The sequence below is a fragment of the Glycine max genome, chromosome 4, assembly GCF_000004515.6.
Source record: "Glycine max cultivar Williams 82 chromosome 4, Glycine_max_v4.0, whole genome shotgun sequence".
In the NCBI taxonomy this organism is placed as follows: Eukaryota; Viridiplantae; Streptophyta; class Magnoliopsida; order Fabales; family Fabaceae; genus Glycine; species Glycine max.
In genome coordinates, this window is record NC_016091.4 from 44,396,096 (window position 1) to 44,417,046 (window position 20,951).

General features: G+C 33.5%; 1 protein-coding gene across 1 annotated transcript; it reads left to right on the top strand.

Annotated features, from left to right (window-relative positions):
• The first annotated feature begins 7,499 nt into the window (after positions 1 to 7,499).
• Positions 7,500 to 18,622, top strand: LOC100803280 (uncharacterized). The gene is made up of 7 exons (XM_003522343.5): positions 7,500 to 8,146; positions 8,282 to 8,368; positions 8,916 to 9,134; positions 9,818 to 9,982; positions 10,176 to 10,229; positions 10,315 to 10,461; positions 17,970 to 18,622. The coding sequence occupies exons 1-7, from the start codon at positions 7,775 to 7,777 to the stop codon at positions 18,345 to 18,347; spliced, it is 1,422 nt and encodes a 473-aa protein (XP_003522391.1). The 5' UTR covers positions 7,500 to 7,774; the 3' UTR covers positions 18,348 to 18,622.
• The last annotated feature ends 2,329 nt before the right edge of the window (positions 18,623 to 20,951 follow it).

The window sequence follows — 20,951 nt, forward strand, 5'->3', positions numbered from 1 at the left end:
CGTGCTTCCAAAATTTATAATTTGTTCCGAAAAATTGACTTGAATACTATGATGAAGATATTCACAATGCCGATTTGATTAAATTTTTTTAAGACAAAACCATATGAAACATAAAAAATGAACGTAATGTTTGGTTTTGATCAGGGGTTTTGTTTTTTAATTTATTAACAGAATTTGATATAACCTTGTTAAATAAGTACCAAATAATTAACCAGAATGTGTATAGAGCATATTCACTCCATGTATTCTACAGTTTCATATAAGTACGTAAAAACACAAAGCTGAACACATACCCTAAAAAATAAATTAATATGATAAATTTAGAAGCCAAATAAAGAAAACAATTAGAAGTCAAAATTGTCAAGTAAATACACCCCAAAATGCAATAGTAGCAAAGGGTCAAAGGTGTGTGCGATGTGGGCAACAAGGAGGTCGAATTTGGAGAAAGGATTAGCTTCTCACTATTAGAGTAAAGAAATAAAACACAAGTCATATGCATGACACTCTAAAACTCAAGTGATGTAAATTGTATGAAACACATAACACTAAAGCAGCGCAAATATTATGGTTTAGTTCGGATTTAATTATATTCAGATGTATAAACCGAACAAATCAAATCAATAAATTCGAGCATAAAATCATGTAAAAAAATTTTAAAAAAATGGGTTTATTTTATTTTCTTTATTTTGGATCGGTTTGAATTTAAATACCCGTATAAAATGCAAAGATAATACTTATTATATATATATATATATATTTAAAATCCTTATAATTTACATTTATTTGAATATGTATACATTTATTTATTTATAGTTTCTTAATTGGAATTTTAATTTTTTATAAAGCTTTTGCTGAAAGTACAAAACGCGTTTCTGTGTGGCTATACACATTTGGTTTGGGTTGATGATTCATTCAATGTGAGGTACCAATATTGCATTAAATGTAGATCAATATGCTTGGGCCAGTTTTGAGAAAAACAAAAAACGAAAGGTGAACAATCAAAGTAAAGCCACCACTTTAAGAGTCCAATGCATGCAGTACCCATTGTCATCAATATCAACCCCACATCAAAATTCAGAGGTTCCAATTACACTGTGTCTCTTTTCCTTGTCTAATTAAATTTTTTCATCAGACGCGTCCAAAACCATGCTCAGCTATGCCACAGCCTTTTATCAAAGCCAAGCAAATTAACACTTTAACCCTGAAAAAACAAAAGAATCTGATTATATATATATATATATATATATATATATATATATATATATATATATATATATATATATATATATATATATATGATGTATACCAATATGTCTTAAAATTTAAGTAAAAATAAAAATAAATTTCTATATATTTTTTTTTCATCTCACTATAATTATCGTGTAAAAGAAAAAAAATATCTCAAAATAATTATCATTTTAGTTTTTAAATGTAACATTAATTATCTTTTTTTTTTACTTATTCCACCTTTTTTATAATATTAATGATAGATAATAAAATCTAAAAATATATTAATAGTGATATAGGATTGATTTTGTAAAATTATTATTTTTTATCTATTTTGTTTTTTTTAATATGTGTAAAACACACCTATAACGATAATTATTCTGAATAGAAGAATGGAATATAAAAAGTAATGGGAATGCAGATATTTAAATCCATTTCAATTAATAACTCCTTATTGGATTATATTTACCGAGATCTACTTTTTGAAAGGGCATGGTTTCAGTATATTTATAGAAAAATTTAATAAATCCCTTTAAATATGGTAGGTTTTATATTGAAAGTGACTCACTTGTACGTGTGCCAATAATAGTTGTAGTGATTGCAACAGTTTTTCTAATAATTTTCTAGCCAACGAGTGGCTGTTCGTAAAAAGAAGGAAAGATAAAAAGAAAGAAAGAAGAAGATGAGCAAAGAGAGGAAGCCGTAAATGGGAAGCATCACCCTTGCACTGTCACAACCCCAAAAAAAGACACAAGTAGTGCAAGGGCCCATGCTTTTGTGGTTCAAAACTTCACGTAGCTTAGTTATGGGTCAAAAGAATTTTTTATATTGTTGTTCAATTTAACATATTTTTTTCAATAACAAACTCTTAGATGAATAATGTGAGAGACTTAATTCAACCTCAAAAACTGATTCAAGAAAAAAAAGTTGCTCTTAATTTATATATTTTAATTTGACTTTATTTTTAGATGATGTGGGACTTAGATATTTTTTAATAACTCCTAATCAAAGTTAATATTAAAAATGAATCAAAGTTAATATTAAAAATGAATGTGAATTACTAAAATAAAACTCTAATTACTAAAAGTTAATAAGTTTTTATCTCTTTTACATTGGGATGTGATAGACAAAAATATCTGTGTAAATTATTTTTAGAATTAGTAAATCATCACTTCAATTGTAGAAATTAAAATGACTTAAACTTATAATCTAAAAAATAAAAATATAAGTTTTTGTAATAAATTCGCAACTAATAATTAATGTGTTTGTAGGTCTCCAATCAAACTTTGGAGCATCATCCATGCTCTCACTAATTAAAAAAAAGTTTTGTAAATGAGTTGCATTATGTTTAATTTATATTTGTGATCTCAAATTGTTAAGTATTTTTATTAAGTGATAAAATTTAGTTTTATAAAAAAAGTAATATATAATTTAGTACATTCTTTTTAAGACAAATATTTATTATAAATGTAAAATTTATGTAGAATTTACTAAATGAAGATTTTTTTTATACAAAATAAAGAAGTGATACCCATACTAAACGTGTATTAAAAAAGGTGTATAAGAGAATATGTTGTTGATATTAAAATTTATTAAATTTGTTTGTTTAACTTCACAAACACAAAAAAAAAAAATTTAAATTCAAAGTTAGATTCGATTATTTAAAAACTGTGTCAAATTCAAAACTACTATACATGGGTTCTTTGAATATTTGAGTTTGAATTTTAACTACTAGTTTCACTTAACTATGTTTCAACAATAATAGTTGACTTCGTTAGGAAGAAGATCGAGAAAAGGAGACAAATACGATAGAAATGGATCATGAATTCATGACACAGGAAATCAATCTCCATACACATACTCTCCTAATCCATGTCCTCATAATTCAGTCAATTGATCAAGCTAACATAAGGAGAGGAATAAATTGTAAGAATATTCATGTTAAAACAAACAGAAATCTGGAATCTTTGCACTTCATTTTTTATTTCTCTATACCTAAATTTCATTAAGAACCTTCAATTTTCACCTTCTCTTTCTCACATTTACATAGGGTCAATTAATGTTGGCAAAGTTTCCAATAAATATGTGTAGAAAAATGACAAAATAAATTAAGGAAGTAAAATAAATAAAACTTTTCTTTTTGCACATTAACACGAGCTTACATACCTCAATGAAAAGTTAAACAAAGAAAATTTTAAAATGTTAAAATGTATTAGGTAACTTTAACTTATAATATTCATCTTTGACGATTCCCAACAAACATTAATTACTATTTTATATTAATATTATGGTTAAAAAAACTTATAATAAATAAAAAATTGATTCTTGTTTTACTTCTCCTACATGTATTTATTGCAAAAATTATCCTAATGAATATGAGAAGAAAGTTAATTTAAAGTTACCACTAGCAAGTAGCAACACCATGGGATCTCATGGCATTTCTAAATTGTCGGCATTTCTTAATTGAAGCATATATAGGCTCATTTTGACGTGCTGGAGAAAGAGATAAGTTGAAAGAGAAGTTAAATGGAATGTTGTTGTTGTTGTTCTTATTTTTTTTAAAGGAAAATGGAATGTTGTTATATCATCAAGCAACATTCACATTATGCTATAAAGACAAAAGTTGAATTCATTCTTTGAAGATTTGAAAAATATTGATTTTTTTAGAAAAATTAATACAATTAAATTAATTTTCAAATATTTTATATTTTTAATATATAAAATCATTATTTAATGACCAAATAATATGTAATAATTTTTCAAAACTAAAATAATATTTTTAAAAAAATCAATAAAACTCTAGTCAAAATTAAATAGAATAAAAGATTTTGATTTGATGCATTATTATTATTATTATTATTATTATTATATATCTCTCTGTTTAATCTTTTAAAAATTAGAATATCACTATATTAATCGGTCAAAAATATTTTATTATTATGTTAGTGCCTCAAATATTGAAGTATGTTTATGTTACTTATTTAAATAATTTTTATTAAATTAATCCCTCTAAATGTATAATTATTATTAAATTCATTTTTTCTCATCATATTTTTAGTAGTTAATATGAATAAATTTGTCGGTGATTTTATAGGTTTGATAAACAAATTTACTTAACAAAATTTGGGGAAACAAATATAAAGATACTTTAATATTTAAAACATTAATTTAGCGAGAAAATTATTTATAATATTAAAATAAATGAATTCAAAAGTACTCTTATTGTTATAATTTCTTTATAATTTAAACCAACTAATGATAATTCTTTGTGGGTTGCAATTATACTCTACATTTTATCATGTAAAAGAGATTCTATTATTCATATAAGATAAATAAATACTCAATAAAATTATTATTTGCAACAGTCTTGAGTTGGAGTTTTAAATATATAATTATATTAAATATTTTTAAAAAAGAAATAATTATATTATTTATAATAATTATCATACTTAACTCGTAGAAAACTATTTATAATTAAAAATACATGCATCCTATACTCAAAAGTATAGATGCATATAATATAATACATGTTCTAAACTTGGCTTATCATGGTCCAACCTATACTTAAATCAATCTACCTGATTTAGTAGGCCTAAGTCGAATAAAGTTGAGAACAACTAGCATAGGGATATAAAATGGGTTATAGAAGTAAAAAGGCAAAACATATAAGATATGACTTCTATTCTAGTTATCACACCTTTAATTGACTTGAATATAAATTTTTTTTACCGGCAACTCTTCTCATTCGACTGGAAGCTTAAATTGTGGAACCAACTGCAGAAAGACCTGAAAACTTGTAAGAGACACATGTACCCCAACTTGAGCATGAAAAGAATAACACATAAATATATTATGTTTTAGAATAATTATTGATTTTATTTGAAAGATTATAGTTTTTAAATTAATTATCTTTGATAATGTAAGTGTTCTAGAGCTCTTGAACACAAAAAAATCCAAACTAGTAATAAGATTTATTTACTTATAGATTTGTTGGGGTGGAGGAGTAGTAAGAATTAGTGATTGATAAATGTTTGGTCATCATGATGGAGTAGTGGATATAATTATTAGGCATGGCCCATAAACATTTTTTGGGTATCCCTATTATGTAAAAAAAATTCTTGGTCTGTATGCAGCATTTAATAAATAGGAGTAGAACAAAAAGTAAAAGCTGATATGAGCAGGCCAGACCGAGACAACATTCCGAAAGCCGGAATAGGATGACAGCACAAAATGATGAGTCAGACAGGACCTTCAATTTATATATATGGACCCAAAAATAAAGATATCAAGTTCAAGAAAATAAAATTCACACATTATGTTGATATAATGATATTTACCAACCTTTGCACACACACATTAATTCATAAATGTACAATATCTATATACAGTGGTTTATACTCCCACATCCTCTTATATAATTATCTTCTTAAATTATTTAAAAAAAAACTAATAAATAAAATACTAATTTTATAAAATTAATCTTGTATTATAACAATTAATTCATTTATAGTTTTTTAAACTCATGTCATTAATACTATAAGAGATACATTATATAATAAATAAAAAATATTAATTAATCTTACATTAAAACGTTAAATTATAGTTATTTTGAGATAATTTTTTTATTAGGACCACTATTATGAAAATAATAAAGTATATTTATATTATTAAATTTGATGTTTTCAAGCATTTAATATCAAGATGATGCCACTCAATTTATTTGGTGCTAAAGTTTTCTTCACAGTTAATTGTAAGAATTAAAAATAAATTTTAATTTTATTTATTTCCTCTTCGTTGTGAATAAGTACAAAGTATTTATTGCCTGGAATTAAATTTTTTCCCAAATAAACTATTTAAGACAAGTATTAAAATCCTCTGATATTTAATCATATGTAAGAATGTAGATTCCTTTAAGGAATTTTTTTCCCATCAAACTATTTAATACAATATGTTTCATAAGGTTTTTTTTTTTATTGAGTGTCTCAGAAGTTCAATCCAGAGAAAATAATTCTAGGAAATTAATTAAACAATGAACCACAAAGACATAATCTTTTTTAAAAAAAAAACGTAAAGCATTCATGACAAAACAATTATGAACATTAAAATATATTACATTAACTGTCCTTGATATATGTTTGATTATTAAGGTGGGTGAATAAACATAGTCTTATCGAGTTATCTTAAAATGAACATATAATGCATGAATATATATATATATATATATATATATATATATATATATATATATATATATATATATACATTTACATTAAATAAAAAAAATATACAGTGTAATCAAACGAGTTTAATTAATTTTGATACCATCGGTATAAATATTTTTATACTATTAATAAAGAAACAACTTCAAATATGATTTTTAAAATGATTAAATACTACTAAAGTTAATAATCTTAATCTTATCATACATGATACTTTATATTTTATAATTCAACGACTATATAAAAAAGTTTACACTGACAATTCATTTAAATTATGTGTTTATTAAATGTTATAAATTACTTATCAAACATATTTACTTAAACAAGATTTTTAGTTAGTAAAATAAGTGTTAATTAGTTGAAAAGTGTTACCACACACTCTAAATATCTTATTTAGCTTTCAAAATAATAGAATGTCTTCATTTTTATAATATTTAATCATTAAATTAGTTCATAATGATTAATGGATAGTCTTTTATTTTCATGACCAGTTTTCTGACTTAAAAAATGGAATTAATTTTCTATTTTCATTTTAATGTCATGTGTATTTCTTTTTTGGATGGATATCTGGTAGTTAGAGCGAAAGACTAATTTCTCAAAATATTTTAAAAAACTAATATTTCTCAACAGTTCCATTTTCATTTTAATGTCATGTGTTTACCAAATAAATATGTAGCAAAAAACCAATAACAAAGCTAAAAAAGTCGGTGTCTTGATGCAAGACCACAGGTATCTTTAGGGAAGACATTCTTTTCCAATTGAAAACATGGCAAAAACCAATTCTAGTGAGCATTTTTTCACATCCTAGTATCGAATTTGATAATACTATAGTTAAGATAAATAAGACAATTATGGATCTTCTTTTTAACTTATAAGAAGATCAACTTTTCAATTATTATCTAAAGTGAGATCTCATCACACATTTATATCAGTTCGGTTGTATTTCAAGTTATGAAAATAAAAAATTAATATTATATGGGCCTAACCTACAAAGTAAATATAAACTTGTACTTTATTAATTTCTAATTCTATATCTCTGGTGTGCATAGCACGAGTTGGAAGAGAACATCAAACATGGAAGTACAACCCCACCATGGGGATCTATTTTATAAACCGGTTTCTGAATGTTCTTGGTGTGGGCATGGAAGCATAAATTCAGACCACAACACTTTCTCTCTCTCTCTCTCTCTCTCTAGGAAGCAGGACCAGCTGTTGAAGACTTTAAGTTGTTAGTTGTTGACAATTTGAAAACGAGAAGGCAGTGAACAAACTTTGAGTTCTTCTCTCAGTAGTTCTTCTCTTCAAAGTCACAAAATTCTGTTTTAGTTATGGCCAATGATCCATTTTTTGAAGCTCACCACAGAACAAGACAACAACAACACCAATGCATGATGATGATACAACAACCAAACAATGATGATGATGTTGTCCCAGAACACACATGTGCACAACAACAACAACAAGAGCAACAAAACCAATCTCCAAAATTGGCTGCTTCTTCCACTTCCCAAAATGCTACACCTGTGCTACCTGCTTTTGTTGCCTTGCTGCTCCTTGTTACTTCAATTGCCCCAGCAGCACTCTGCCACCCTTTGCAAGGTAGTAACCACACTTTTAGGCCAAATCATGAGTTGCTCAAGTTGAGGAGAGTCAGAGCACACTTGAAGAAAATCAACAAGCCTTCTGTCAAGACAATTCAGGCATCTTCCTTTTCTTTTTCTTTCTCTACAACAACCTGTGGTGACTGATGATAGTGACACACACTATCATTTTTTTTCCCTTTTTGTTTGTTTCTTGTGGTTTAGTGATGCTGGGGTTTTGTTATTTTGTTGCAGAGTCCAGATGGTGATTTGATAGATTGTGTTTTATCTCACCAACAACATGCTTTTGACCATCCTAAGCTTAGAGGCCACATAGTATTGGTAATTCCAGCAACTCATTCATGCCAAACCAAATGGCCTTGTCTTTTAATCTTGTTTGAGTTGGATAAGATGATTAGAAGGGAAAAAAATTCTTCTTTTGAATATTTTACGCATTTGAACACGAATTCAAGAATACTGATTAAGTTAGAACAATCTGCCGCCTGCTGATAATAGGTAGTTGTTTTGAGATTTTAGATGTTCACTTATTAAGGCAAAACAAATTTTGTGGTATAATAAGGATATCTATTGTTATAGATACTTAGGAGGTAATGTTCTTTGAGTTAAGTAGAATTACTATAAATGACAAAATTTTTGTTTCTAAATGTTTAATGCAGTCATATGTCCAAAAATCAAATTCAAGATTAATCTGAAACAACACACGCCACTTGATGGGTGATTGCTATGAGATTTTAGATGATTGCTTATTTGTTGTTGTTGTTGAGTTTGAGGCAACCATTATGTAAACCCTATGTGGCTAGGATGTTGTTTTGTTGTTGTAGTCTATGTAAAGGACTAAAAGGTCTAATTTAGGCATTGGATTTTACAGGATCCACCAGAGAGACCAAAGGGGAACCACACCAATGGTGAAGCTGAAAGGGTAATTGAGAGCTTTCAGCTGTGGAGTGATTCTGGTGAAGCATGCCCAGAAGGAACTGTTCCAATCAGAAGAACTACAGAAGAGGATATTCTCAGAGCAAGTTCTATCCAAAGATTTGGAAGAAAACCAAGACCTGTACGGAGAGACTCTACTGGCAGTGGTCACGAGGTTTGTGATTTGACCAAAAAACTAAAATTAACATTTCCTTTTACAGACAAATCTTAGATATAGATTTTTAGGTATTATATGTATCTTTAATCAAAATTAGAGTTTTACTTCGATAAAAATTTACATGATAAAAGTTTGTATTAAAGATTATATGAATTATCGAAATGGAATTTTCCAATTCTAATTTCAAATCTAACTCCATAAAAAAAACATATAAGAAACTGTACCTAAGTTTTGTTTTCCTTGCATTTACTTTCAAAGGAATCTTTTTCTTTTCTCTCTTCATGTAATTTTTTCCATTTCTTATTTGATAGTGCATTGATTCATCTGATAGGTTTCTTTCATTTCCCTCTATTTTCCACCTCATAAAGAAAAAGAGAGACACTGCTTTTCCGTATTTGTGTACAGTTTGAGTTCCAAAAACAGCAGGGAACAGACAGTGAACGGACATCACTAGTAAAAGTTTGCCTCTTGTTTGCACCGAAAAGTAAAATCAAAATCATGACATATAGATGAGGACTCTCTCCTTGTATCTATGTTCCTTAGTTGATACCAAACATTTATAAATTCTTCAGCAAAATTAAATAAATATATTGTCCTATGTTTTTGCACATGAATTGAAGTATTTGTGTATTTGTTTATTTATTGACAAATTGGCATGCACCTCTTAAATGTTATTGCAGCATGCAGTAGTTTTTGTAAATGGGGATCAATATTATGGAGCAAAAGCTAGCATAAACGTGTGGGCACCCCGTGTAACTGATGAATTTGAATTCAGTTTGTCACAAATGTGGGTTATTGCTGGCTCCTTTGGTAAAGATCTCAACACCATAGAAGCTGGTTGGCAGGCATGTCCCTACTTTCTTAATTATCCCACTTTGCAAATACTATCTCACTTCATACTTATCTCATTTATTAATTTTCAATATATATATATATATATATTATTTTTTTTATTGAGTGGCAAATGCGTGTCTTCTTTTTTATTTCCTATAACTTATGGCTAATAAGTAATAATAATACAAGGTCTTTTTTTTTCAGGTAAGTCCACAACTATATGGAGACAACTATCCAAGGTTCTTCACTTATTGGACTGTGAGTATTACATTTACACATTTACATTCCTCTTTTTGCTTCTTTCTCTCATGCATCTCATTGATATATATATGTTGGTTAACAGACTGATGCATATCAAACAACTGGGTGCTACAACTTACTCTGTTCAGGCTTTATCCAAATCAACAATAGGATAGCAATAGGTGCAGCAATTTCGCCAAGATCCGCTTTCAACAGAAGACAATTTGATATTGGCTTAATGATTTGGAAGGTGAGTGTTATTATTTTTCAATAAACCATCAATTTTGTCCTTAAATTTAGGTATTAAGAAGTTCAAAAATAACTTGCTCACATTTCTCAATCATGTAGATTTTCATAATAATATAGTTCTCAACTATTATTCTTTTTTCTTAAATAAGCTCCAAAATAATATAATAATTTAAATGATTTCTAAAATATTGAATATTTATCACTTAGTAAAGTTGAAAGATCAATTTGAAGAGTTTTTTTAATGCTTGAAAGAGTGCTTAGTTTGATTTCCAATACTTCCCATATTACTTAAATAATTGATTTTACTTTTTAGGTACTATTAATTTAGGAAAGATAATAACACTTCAATAATGAAATTGACAATTTACTATCATTTCAACAAAAATTAAGGACAAAAGAAACCGTCATCACTTTTCTTTGCTTAACTCACAAAGTTCAATTAATTTATGGTTTGAAAGTTGTTTTTTTTTATAAAAAAAAGAGCTTTCTGTTAGGAACTAAAGTAAGTATGGTCTTGCTTTAAAAAAAAGTTAAGTATGGTCAAACAATAATTTAATTGGTTTGATTTTTCTTCTCCTTTATAAGTTTTTCTACATGTCATTGTTATTGCTATTTGAAATGGAAGATTCCGTTAGTTACCTTGATGGGGTCTACTTTATGCATGTTTTTTCCTTTCCTTTTATAAAGCTATAGCTTCACGCCTAATTTGCTTTTGTTCCGGTCTACTGTAACTGGCTTCCCAAGAACCAAAAGCTACACTTGACCCTTTTGACCATGATGTTTCTTTTTTCTCGTTTCTACTTTTGTCCAATAATAATGTCAATAATCATAAACTACCAGTTTTAACGTGTGCCTATATTAACAAATGGCAAATGTTAACCGATACTCCAACAATATTAGCTAAAAAATTTAAAATAAAAATATTTTTTTATTGAAAAACAAAAAAAAATATGTTATTCATAATTTTTTTTTACTATCTTTTATAATTTATCCAATAAATATTTTTTTAATTCTTTAATTAATGTATTAAGAGCACTAGTTAACAACATCATTAATAAATTAAGCACAATTCGATTTGTTACTATTTGATTGAATCGTGGTTGCTACTCCACGTAGCGTGGGTGGTCTGGTTTGGGTATTTGTGAATGTGTCGCACTTAATTAGGGAAGCACAAATGGTTGCTTAAAGCTGAAGTCCTCTGTTAGCAATACACCAGACTTTATAATAGACCCCACAGCAGAACCCAACCCCGCAGAACCCAACCCCGCAGAACCCAACCCCACAGCAGAACCCAACATATCAGAAAGGCCCAAACGAGCAACCAAGCAACCAAATTACCTTCAGGATTATGAAGTCTGAAGTGGGAAGCATTCGCGCGCCAATATCCAAGCTCAACACCAAAAGCACCAACGAATCTGTTGCAACCATTTATAATAATAATAATTAGTAAATTGGAATATTGATAAAGTTGTTAGAGTTTGTTAGAAAAGCTGTTATTACAGAGTTGTATATAAGAAGGTTGCTGATATCAATGAAATACACAGAGAAATTTATCCCAATTCTTATCTCAGGAGGTACCTTGTCCTCGAAACAAGGAGTTGAGCATCCTCTGCTTCTATCAACTGGTCCGACCTGCCGTGCCATGGCCGACCATGGTACTCGCAAGACCACCACGGATAGGCTTGAGGACGCCATCTCTCGCCTTTCCATCCACCATTCTTCTCTTCTCGACAAGCACACTGACCTCGCCGATAAATACATGGACCTTTCCGGCAAGGTCGACGCCATCCTCGCCCAGCTCCACCAACTTAATTCCAACCACTCCCCCAACCCTTCCCCTTCCAGCGCTAGTACCCAGCCCTCTCACCGCAGTCCCGTCAAGCTGGACATCCCACGCTTCGATGGCCGCGACCCGCTTGGCTGGATATTCAAGATATCCCAGCTCTTTGACTATCAGAACACTCCGGAAGAGGAGCGCATCACTGTCGCCTCCTTCTACCTCGACGGCGCCGCCCTTAGCTGGTACCAGTGGATGTTCCGCAACGGATTCATCACTTCCTGGTCCGGGTTCTTGCAGGCTTTGGAGTCCCGTTTTGCTCCCACCCACTACGACGATCCGAAGGGGGCCCTCTTCAAGCTCTCTCAGCGAGGCACGGTCAATGAGTACCTCACCGAGTTCGAGCGCCTGGCCAACCGCGTTATTGGCCTTCCTCCACCTTTCTTGCTGAGCTGTTTCATCTCCGGGTTGTCACCGGAGATCCGTCGGGAGGTTCTCGCCCTTCAACCAATCTCCTTGCCCCAGGCTACGTCCCTCGCCAAGCTTCAGGAGGATAAGCTCCGCGACCGCCGTTTTCCCTCACGGCCTTACCCTTCCCCTTCCCACATTTCCTCCGCCCCCCACGCTCCCACACCCCCCCTTCGCCCTAAACCCCCTTTTATCCAACGTACCCCCGACGAAATTGCCCTCCGCCGTGAAAAGGGGCTTTGCTACAATTGCGATGAGAAGTGGAATTCTTCCCATCGCTGCAAAGGCCGTGTCCTCCTCTTCATCGCGGACCCCTCCCACCCCGAACCCGAACCCACACACACACCCTCCTTCGAACCCACCACCTTCGACCCCTCCCTGCCTGACCTACCCACATACGACCCCACCACCCTTACTCCTGCCCCGTCCCTTGACCCATCTTCTTCCCACATTAGCCTTCATGCTCTCTCAGGCCTTCCTTCCCACGACACCTTTCGCCTTTTTGGAACCATACACCACCACCGTCTCACCATTCTTATCGATAGTGGGAGTACCCACAATTTCCTCCAGCCTCGCCTTGCCCATTTCCTTCATCTTCCCACCCAAACCACTACCCCTTTACATGTCTTGGTCGGCAACGGCTCTGTTTTGGACTGCACTCAGCTCTGCCCCGACGTCCCTCTCACCCTCCAAGACCACCCTTTCACCGTCACCTTTCATCTTCTTCCCATTAGCGGCGCAGACGCGGTTTTAGGTATTGAGTGGCTCAAGCAACTTGGGCCCGTCACTACTGATTACACCTCCTTTATTATGCACTTCACTCATCTGGGCCTCCCCACCACACTTCATGCTGACGCTGCTATTGGGCCTGAGACCATTTCTGCCCCTCAATTCAAACGCTTACTTCAAACCGGCTCCACCTCAGCTCTCTATCACCTCTGCCTTTTACCCGTAAACCCACCCGACCCGCCTTCGACCCCGTCATCCCCCATCCCTGCCATTGAAGCTTTACTGTCCAAATTCCAGCCTCTCTTCGACCCACCTTCCCTTCTTCCCCCTCCCCGCCAAGTGACCCACCGTATCAACCTCTTTCCATCCACTGCCCCGGTGAACGTCCGCCCCTACCGCTACCCTCACTTTCAGAAGGCTGAGATTGAGCGGCAGGTCTCGGAGCTCCTCACGGCGGGCCTTATCCGCCCAAGCACAAGCCCGTACTCCTCCCCCGTCCTTCTGGTCAAGAAGAAGGATGCATCCTGGCGCATGTGCGTGGATTATCGCGCCCTGAATTCCGTCACCATTCGCGATCGTTTTCCGATCCCGACCATTGACGAATTACTTGACGAGCTTGGCCATGCTTCCTGGTTTTCCAAGCTCGACCTTCGTCAGGGATTTCATCAAATCCTCATGCACGAACCAGACATTGAGAAGACTGCATTCCGAACGCATCACGGGCACTACGAGTACCGCGTCATGCCCTTCGGCTTGTGCAACGCGCCTTCCACCTTCCAGGCCGCGATGAACACCCTGCTCGCCCCCTTCCTGCGCCGTTTTGCCACAGTCTTCTTTGATGATATTTTGGTCTACAGCGACTCATTATCATCTCATCTCCACCACCTCGAGCTTGTCTTTCAGGCATTGTTGCAACAACAATTCTTCCTTAAGCGCACCAAATGCTTGATTGCCCAGCGCCAATTGGAGTACCTCGGGCACCTCGTCTCCGCTAAGGGAGTCGAACCTGAACCATCCAAGCTCCAGGCTATCGTGAACTGGCCATCTCCAACATCGGCTAAGGACCTCCGGGCCTTTCTCGGTCTCACCGGGTTCTACCGCAAATTCATCAAGAACTATGCGGCGATTGCGGCTCCTCTCACTGCACTCCTGTGCAAAGATGCCTTTGCTTGGTCCCCAACCTCTCAGGCCGCCTTTGACCACTTGAAAACTGTTATGACCCAGGCCCCTGTCTTGGCCCTGCCCGATTTTACGGTTCCCTTTGTCGTAGAAACAGACGCGTCCGGCACCGCCATGGGCGCCGTTCTGATGCAATCAGGCCATCCCATTGCCTTCTTCAGCAAGCAGTTCGGACCTCGCCTTTTACATGCCTCAACATATGTCAGGGAGCTCCATGCGATTGTCACGGCAGTCCGCAAATGGCGGCAGTACCTGCTTGGCCATTCGTTCACCATTTTAACAGATCACAAGAGTCTTAGAGAACTCATGTCTCAGGTGATCCAAACTCCTGAGCAACATTACTATTTGTCCAAGCTTCTCGGCTTCGATTACTCAATTCAATACAAACCTGGTCCCTCCAACCTTGTTGCAGATGCTCTTTCGAGGACCAATTGTGATAATTCCGGCCAGCTCCTCCTTCTCTCGGTCCCCAATTTTGTCTTCATTGATGATCTCCGCCGGACTCTACATGACAGCCCTACGTTCATGGCCCAGTTCGATAAAGTCAAGGCCCAACCTACTGCCTTTCCTGATTTTCACCTTCATAACGGGCTTCTCTTCTTCAAGGGCCGTATATGGTTGGATCCCACCAACCCCTTCATCCCCAACCTTCTGCTCGAATTTCACGCTACCCCCTTGGGAGGTCATTTGGGGGTTGCCAAGACCCTCCATAGACTTCAGTCGAGCTTCCACTGGGACACCATCCGCAAGGATGTCACGCGCTTTGTTCGGGAATGTCATACCTGCCAGCAGACCAAACCTAGCACCCGTCGTCCTGCCGGCCTCTTACAACCCCTGCCAATTCCGAGTGGGGTTTGGGAAGACGTTTCAATGGATTTTATTACCCATTTACCACCATCTCACGGCTTCACGGTTGTGCTCGTCGTCGTCGACCGTTACTCCAAGGGTGTTCATTTCGGAGCCCTCCCAACCCACTACTCCGCCTTTAAGGTTGCCTCTCTATTCCTCGATATGGTCTGCAAGCTCCACGGCTTTCCCCGGAGCATCGTTTCTGACCGCGACCCCGTCTTCATCAGCTCCTTCTGGCGGGAACTTTTCCGGCTAAGCGGTACACGGCTGCGCATGAGTACGGCCTATCATCCTCAGTCCGATGGACAGACCGAGGTAATGAACCGCATCTTGGAACAGTACTTGCGTGCCTTCGTCCACTCTCAACCCTCTCAGTGGTTCCGTTTCCTTCCCTTGGCCGAGTGGTCCTACAACACCTCCTTACACTCCGGGTCCGGTTACACCCCCTTTGAAGTAATTTACGGGAAACCGCCGCCGTCCCTCCCACAGTACCTTGCCGGAACATCTAACAACGAGGCCGTTGACTCCTTGTTGACTTCTCGACAGGAACTCCATGACACTCTCCAGCGCCGTCTCCTCAAGGCACAGGCTTCTATGAAGGTCCACGCTGATTCTAAACGCCAGGACATTACTTTCGAGCCTGGCCAATGGGTATACGTGAGGTTACGCCCATTCCGGCAACGTTCCATGCATATCACTATGAACCCCAAGCTTTCCAAGCGCTATTTTGGGCCTTTTCAAATCATTGCTCGCGTGGGACAAGTTGCCTATCACCTTCGTCTTCCCGCAGCCGCCCGCATCCACCCTGTCTTCCATTGCTCCCTCCTCCGTCCTCACCATGGACCGCTTCCCCCTTCACCCGATAACTGGCCCCTACAAGTTATTGACCATAAGCCCGTCCCTCAGCCCTTATCCTTCCTCGCAACCAAAACTGACCATTCTACGTCTCCCCCAACCCGTTACGTGCTCACCCAGTGGTTAGGCCAACCTCCTGAGGACACATCATGGGAGCCATGGCAGGAGCTTCGTAACACCTACCACCTTGAGGACAAGGTGGTTTTTGAGGAGGGGGGTATTGTTAGCAATACACCAGACTTTATAATAGACCCCACAGCAGAACCCAACCCCGCAGAACCCAACCCCGCAGAACCCAACCCCACAGCAGAACCCAACATATCAGAAAGGCCCAAACGAGCAACCAAGCAACCAAATTACCTTCAGGATTATGAAGTCTGAAGTGGGAAGCATTCGCGCGCCAATATCCAAGCTCAACACCAAAAGCACCAACGAATCTGTTGCAACCATTTATAATAATAATAATTAGTAAATTGGAATATTGATAAAGTTGTTAGAGTTTGTTAGAAAAGCTGTTATTACAGAGTTGTATATAAGAAGGTTGCTGATATCAATGAAATACACAGAGAAATTTATCCCAATTCTTATCTCAGGAGGTACCTTGTCCTCGAAACAAGGAGTTGAGCATCCTCTGCTTCTATCATCCTCTCTGTAACTAGGAGGAATATGTTCTGTAGTTGAATCATAAAGACACTCTATGAATGTGTAAGGCTGGAAAAAAATGAAAAAAAAAATCATTTATAATTTTTAATTCTGAAATAAGTTGATTCAAACATACACCATAAGATAAAGAAAACAACAGTAAGAAATGTTTTGTTTTCAATTCATTTCTTATATTGGTTTTAATTAAAAAAATGTTACAGTAATTTTTATTTTGTTTTATTTTAAAAATATTTATATAAGAAATAGTGGAAATAAATTTATATTGTTTTTACTATTTTCTATTCAAACCTATAAAAATAATAAATAAAATACAAAGAAGAAAATATATTAATTATTCAAAATTAAAATATTTTCTCACTTTTAAAGATTTATATAAGAAATAGTGAAAAAAAAATTTTATTATTTATAGTATTTTCCATTCAAACCTCTAAAAACCAGAAATAAAATAAAAAGAAGATAATATATTTATAATTCAAAATTAAAATATTTTCTCTCTTTTCATTAATATTGTTGATAGACTTTCATTTGTTTTATAGGTTAGCTAATAGCTACCCAAAAAAGATATTTTTGGCACTATCTATGTAAGCAATTCAAGGATCTAAAACACTAACAGCGCTTGGAGGTGAAGTTTTACTCTACCTCCATCTCTCTTTATATCTATATATATATATATAAAAGAGAGATTTCAATTTTGCTTTTTGCTCTTTTTTTCAATAAATTATTAGGTATTTTGAAAAAAATCTTAAATTTTATAATTTACAACAATAAATAAATTAAAAACACTTAATTATTTAATTATATGTATCTATATGACAAAAGAGACTATAATAATCTCAAATCACTTAATAATTTCTCCTTTTCCTTGCTGAACATATATATATTAAGCATGACAACTCATTTGTGAAAATTAGACACAATTATATTACCTGTAACCTTTTTCCTTTCAAAGATCCTCATATACTACATGTGTTGAAATTCTTTGTGTATAGGATCCAAAGCATGGACACTGGTGGCTGGAATTCGGGTCAGGACTACTAGTTGGGTACTGGCCAGCAAACATGTTCAGTCACTTGAGGAACCATGCAAGCATGGTGCAATTTGGAGGAGAAATTGTGAACACTCGTTCAAGGGGTTACCACACTGACACCCAAATGGGGAGTGGCCATTTTGCTGAAGAAGGGTTTAGAAAATCAGCATATTTTAGAAACTTACAAGTGGTTGATTGGGACAATAGCTTGCTTCCTCTTAGAAATATTCACCTTTTGGCTGATCATTCCAACTGCTATAACATATGGCAGGGAACCAACAATGTTTGGGGGACTTACTTTTACTATGGAGGGCCTGGAAGGAATGTGAGATGCCCTTGAACAAAATACCACCCCAATAGAGATTATTTATAGAGGCTTTTTCCTATTACATGAATCTCCACTTTGTTCCATTTTTTCTTGTTGAATTATTAATTTGGTTCTTATATTTGTCTCTGTATTTATTGCTTTGGCTCTATACGTAAAAATTGTAACTTTTAGTCTTTAGATGAGTAAATTTAATGTAGGAAAAATGCGTTTATGTTTCCTGTATTTTTTAGTGAAACTTAATTTTTGTTATTTATTTTTAAATTGATGAATTTAATCTTCTAACGTGAATTTAATCGTTCTTTCAATTTTGTAACAGTATAAAACTGTTTCTAAATATTTAAGTTTAAACCTAAAAAAAGACTAAATTCATGTATTTTTAAAAGTTAAAAGCCTGAATATTCATCCGTTTAAAAGTACATGAACTCAATTTAATTTAAGTTTAAGTAAAATTATAAGGACTAGAAACACATTTATTTTTCGTTTAATGTATTTTTATTTCCGCCATCAATTATCTTTTAACTTTGTTAACTATGATATTGTTGTTTTCCCTTTGTAACAAAAAAAAAACCTATGACATTGCTACAGAAATTTTCATATACTGTAAAAATTCAACAAATTTTTCTAAAAGTTTTGCATGGCCAGAAAATTTATAATAGTCTTTATAATAGAGTTAGTAATGATGTTAACAGTAAGACCAAATTGTATTAAATTTACTCGTTTAGATATCAATAAAGGGTTTGTCACTCCAAATAAAAATGTCTTATCTTTTGAATTATTTCATTAATGCTATGATTATCGCATGTAATGTATCACCTTTAATTTTTCTTTCACATGATTTACATATAAAATTAAAAACTTTGCAATTGATAATTAAAAGTTTTTTTTTTGAGGAAAATTGTTAACTAAAAGTTAATAATTAAAATTATACTAAAATGCATAAATATATGTAAAAAATATAAAATATTAAAATATTAATAATTAATTTTTATCATAACTATTTATCTAAAGTGAACAGAGTATAAATTTTTATAATTAATTAAAAAATATTAATTATTAAGATTTTATAATTTGCTTATATATATTTTTTTAATTTTAGTATAATTTTAATTATTAACTTTTAATTAATAATTATAGAGTTTTGATTTTATACATAAATGATATGAGAATAAATAAATTATCTGAAAGAGAAATTAAAAATAGTACATTAAATGTGATAATTATAATATTAATGAGAATTCAAAATATAAAATAATTGTCTAAATTTTATTATTAGTCATTAAAGGTAAGATTGTGTAATTCTATTTTTACTTGGGTCAATCAGATAAATTTGTCAGTAAAACATATAATTTTTACGTATAAACAAGTACAGAGAATAAACTAATAATTAAACTTTTTTTTTAACTTTAGGGGTTTTATTTTCATTACAAGCTTCACGTGCTTTGATTATATAATACTATATATGTTTTTTGCCAAATGTTTTATTTTTTTATACTGACAAATTAAAAATAGAGGGGTTTACTTTGACTTTTGGGAAGATGTAGATGATAGGGGGTGCAGTGTCTCTTACTGTTACTATTCCTTTCCCCTGTGGAATTCAAAAACATGTTCTACTTAGAGAGTTTAATTACTTTGATTTTTGGGAAGATGTAATTCTAGGAGGAAGACCAATGTCTCTTTCCCTTGTGAAATTGGAAAAGATGTTAACTAAAATACAAGTTGACTTTGACCAATAAGCCTAGCATGAATATTGGTGCATGATGAAACAAAACCCAATGAGAACTGCTGCGTATTTTACTGCCATTATCCATCATTTGTGGCATTGCATGTGGGGGGAAACAAACAAGCATGGTAGTAGTATTAAAACAAATCTCCAAGACTTGCTACTGAAGCAGTGAAGCTTCTACCCTTTGTTGTTTCAAGAATTTCAACCCTAAAAACAAAAAGACAAAAAGAAGAATATTTTAACGGGATAATCATTGGAGTTTCGGTAGAGAACAATGTTTGTAGGTCTTCTTGGTACAGAAGACATGGATGTTAGATTTGATGTCCAATTGTCCACAATCCACCCTCTTTGTGTCCCGTGTATATCTTCTTAAAATAGAAAACTTAAAATTCTAATTTAGGAAATACAATAGTCAGAATAATAAAGAATTTGTCTTATTTTGAATATGGGCTTACTGATAGCCTAAGTATTTAATAATTTAACACTAAACCTTATGGCAATAAAGTGTGATATAGGTAGTAAATAATTTTTGTGTAGTCCTACTAATGAAAATTTGATTGTGCAAAAATTTGATTTTTTTTTTAAATATGAATTGATCCATTTTTGAAACACTTTATAAAGTGGTTCAGTTTTTTTTTTAATAAAAAGCAATTCAATTTTTTTATGGTTGGTTTAGTTTGATTTAATTCAGTTGATTTTTTATTCATGCATGAATCAGTTTTTCTAGAGAACTGAATCGGTATCTTTTTAAAAATAGTTCGGTTAAGTGAATTATTTTCATAAAATGATTTAATTTAGTTTTTTTTCATAATGGTTTGATTTTTTTTAAAAGCAATTCGGTTCAATTTTTGGATCAGTTTGATTCAAAACGATTTTTTTGCACACCCCATGTT

What these genes read in the sequence shown, in the direction of transcription:
- LOC100803280 (XM_003522343.5), top strand. Translation starts at nt 7,775, where the DNA reads ATGGCCAATGATCCATTTTTTGAAGCTCACCACAGAACAAGACAACAA. An exon ending in CTACTGGCAGTGGTCACGAG is followed by an intron (nt 9,135 to 9,817) that starts GTTTGTGATTTG and finishes ATGTTATTGCAG; the next exon opens with CATGCAGTAGTTTTTGTAAA. An exon ending in GGTTCTTCACTTATTGGACT is followed by an intron (nt 10,230 to 10,314) that starts GTGAGTATTACA and finishes GTTGGTTAACAG; the next exon opens with ACTGATGCATATCAAACAAC.